Source organism: Carlito syrichta, unplaced genomic scaffold, assembly GCF_000164805.1.
Source record: "Carlito syrichta isolate Samal-C Ts95f unplaced genomic scaffold, Tarsius_syrichta-2.0.1 Scaffold115853, whole genome shotgun sequence".
Lineage (NCBI taxonomy): Eukaryota > Metazoa > Chordata > Mammalia > Primates > Tarsiidae > Carlito > Carlito syrichta.
The window spans coordinates 9644-11587 of NW_007059949.1; the positions used below are offsets into that span (position 1 = coordinate 9644).

The following is a 1944-nucleotide window of genomic DNA, read 5'->3' on the forward strand; positions in this document are numbered from 1 at the left end:
CTCAGAGGTGGGACCGAGCCGGTGGGGCTCCCCCCACGGCGAGAGGAGGCACGGAGACTGGCAGGAGCGGCCTCCTCCAGGGACTCCGGGAGCCACAGGAGGTGTCGGAACAGGGCAGAGGCGGCAGGTGTGTGGGAAAGAGCCTTCCCGAGGTCCGGCCGGGGAGGGGCGGAACAGGGGTCCAGAGCACCCCAGAGGTGCTCGTTCTGAGTCGGGGCTCAGCCCGGAATTGGGGTTGGCCCGTGTCTGGGCTGGGGCTTAGCTGGGGTCTGAGGGCCGCCGTCGCCCGTTCGTGCTGCTGTGGCGGGATTCCGCCGGCGCAGCGGCTGATGAGCATCAGAAACGTGTGTCTCGAGGAGGCTGGAGGCCGTGGTGGAGGCTGGAGGCCGAGGTCGAGACCCTGCCATCGGCCTCCGGGGCGGCCGGCTGGGTCGTGGGAGGGTCTTCTGGCGGCGTTCTCCCAAGGCAGGGGCCTTGACACCGGCCTCCACGCCCGGCTCGTTTCCTCGATTGTGGTAGAGACAAGGTCTCACCGGGTTGCCCAGGCTGGTCTCGCACTTCCGGGCTCAAGCCGTCCTCCCGCCTCGGCCTCGCAGAGGGCGGGGGTGACAGGCGTGAGCCCCTGTGGCCGGCCCCTGCGTCCTTCCGGCAGGACACTGGCCTGGGTCACAAGGCGTCATCACCCCCCCGGGCCGTCGCTGAGTAGCGGCGCTCAGCCCTCTCGTCCCCCTGGCCCCTGCCGCCTCCTCTACGAAGCCCCCCGACCTCCCCGCCCCCTCTCACCTCCTCCGTTGTCTCTGCAGACGCTGCCCCGTCGGACGTGCGGCTCGAGGCCTCTCTGTGAGCCACCGGGGGCCAGCCCCCTCCAGGGCGGAGGTCGGAGGTCGCTGCCCAGCATGGCGCCCGCCTGGGGCCCCGGCGTGGTGTCTGTGGTTGGGCCCCTGGGCCTCCTGGCGGTCCTGCTGGTCGGAGGCTGCACGGCGGAAGGTAAGAGCCGGGCCGGACCGCAGGGCTTCGCGGGTGTCCCGGTGCGATCGCAGGTGCATGGGAGTGTGTGTTCTGCCTCCTTCCTGGGGCCCACGAGTGACGCCGAACACCTGCTGCCACAAGCCCCCCGAGACACCGATAAACAACAGCAACGGTGTTCATAAAACGATAATAGTAACGATGACGGGTCTGCTTCCTGGGGGTGACTTGGCGCCAAGCAGAGTCTTCACCCTCGAGCCTCGCAAAGCCCCACGTGCTGGGTCTGTTTCCTTCACGTTTCCCAGTGAGGAAAGGGAGGCTCAGAGGAGGCAGGTACTGACTCGAGGTTGCTTCTTAGTGAACCACAGAGCTCACCTTCCCCGCGGCCTGCAGAAACACCCATCCAGGCAGCAGACATGCAGGCAGGCAGACTTTCCCAGGCAGAGCCAGGGCGGCTTTCGTGGGACAGAGGGCGTTGCCGCTGGGGCTTATGCAGGTGTATAGGAGTATGCCGATGGAAAAGCCATTCCCAGTCAGGGGGCAGTGGCAGCACATGGAAAGGCCTGGAAGTTGAAAGAAAAAGGGTTAGGGCTGCACGGCTGGCTGCCACACGAGCAGGGTGAGGGTCAGTTTTGTGCCAGTGTCAAGTCCCGCTCCACCGTGAGAGCCCAGAGGAGGCATCCCTCAGGCCCACGGGGACGCAGGAAGGAGACTGGGTTCTGCAGCCAGGCCAGGTGTGACTCTGGGCGGGTGACTCGACCTCCCCCCAGTGGCCGCGGGGCTCATGGCATTGTCCGCATCTGACCTTCTGGTGACAAGGCCACTCGGTGAGCCTTGGCCTGCCGCCTGGCGTGTCATAAGCCCGCGGTCTTGAGTCACCGCGTGCTGAACCAGTGCTGCCGCTGGAGACACACACGCCGGCTTCGTCTGTGGGCGTGTTTTCTTGTTTTCGTGCTGGTTTTTTTTTTTTTTTTTTTT

General features: G+C 66.0%; 1 protein-coding gene across 1 annotated transcript in view; it reads left to right on the forward strand.

Annotated features, from left to right (window-relative positions):
- Window positions 1–747: 747 nt before the first annotated feature.
- The window catches only part of LOC103276683 (receptor-type tyrosine-protein phosphatase S-like), a gene marked incomplete at its 3' end in the record, with an annotated part of 6764 nt that continues 5567 nt past the window's right edge, over window positions 748–1944 (forward strand). Inside the window, exon 1 of the mRNA XM_008074092.2 lies at window positions 748–987. Coding sequence (XP_008072283.2) covers window positions 897–987 — 91 coding nt within the window. The remainder of the gene's footprint in view (window positions 988–1944) is intronic.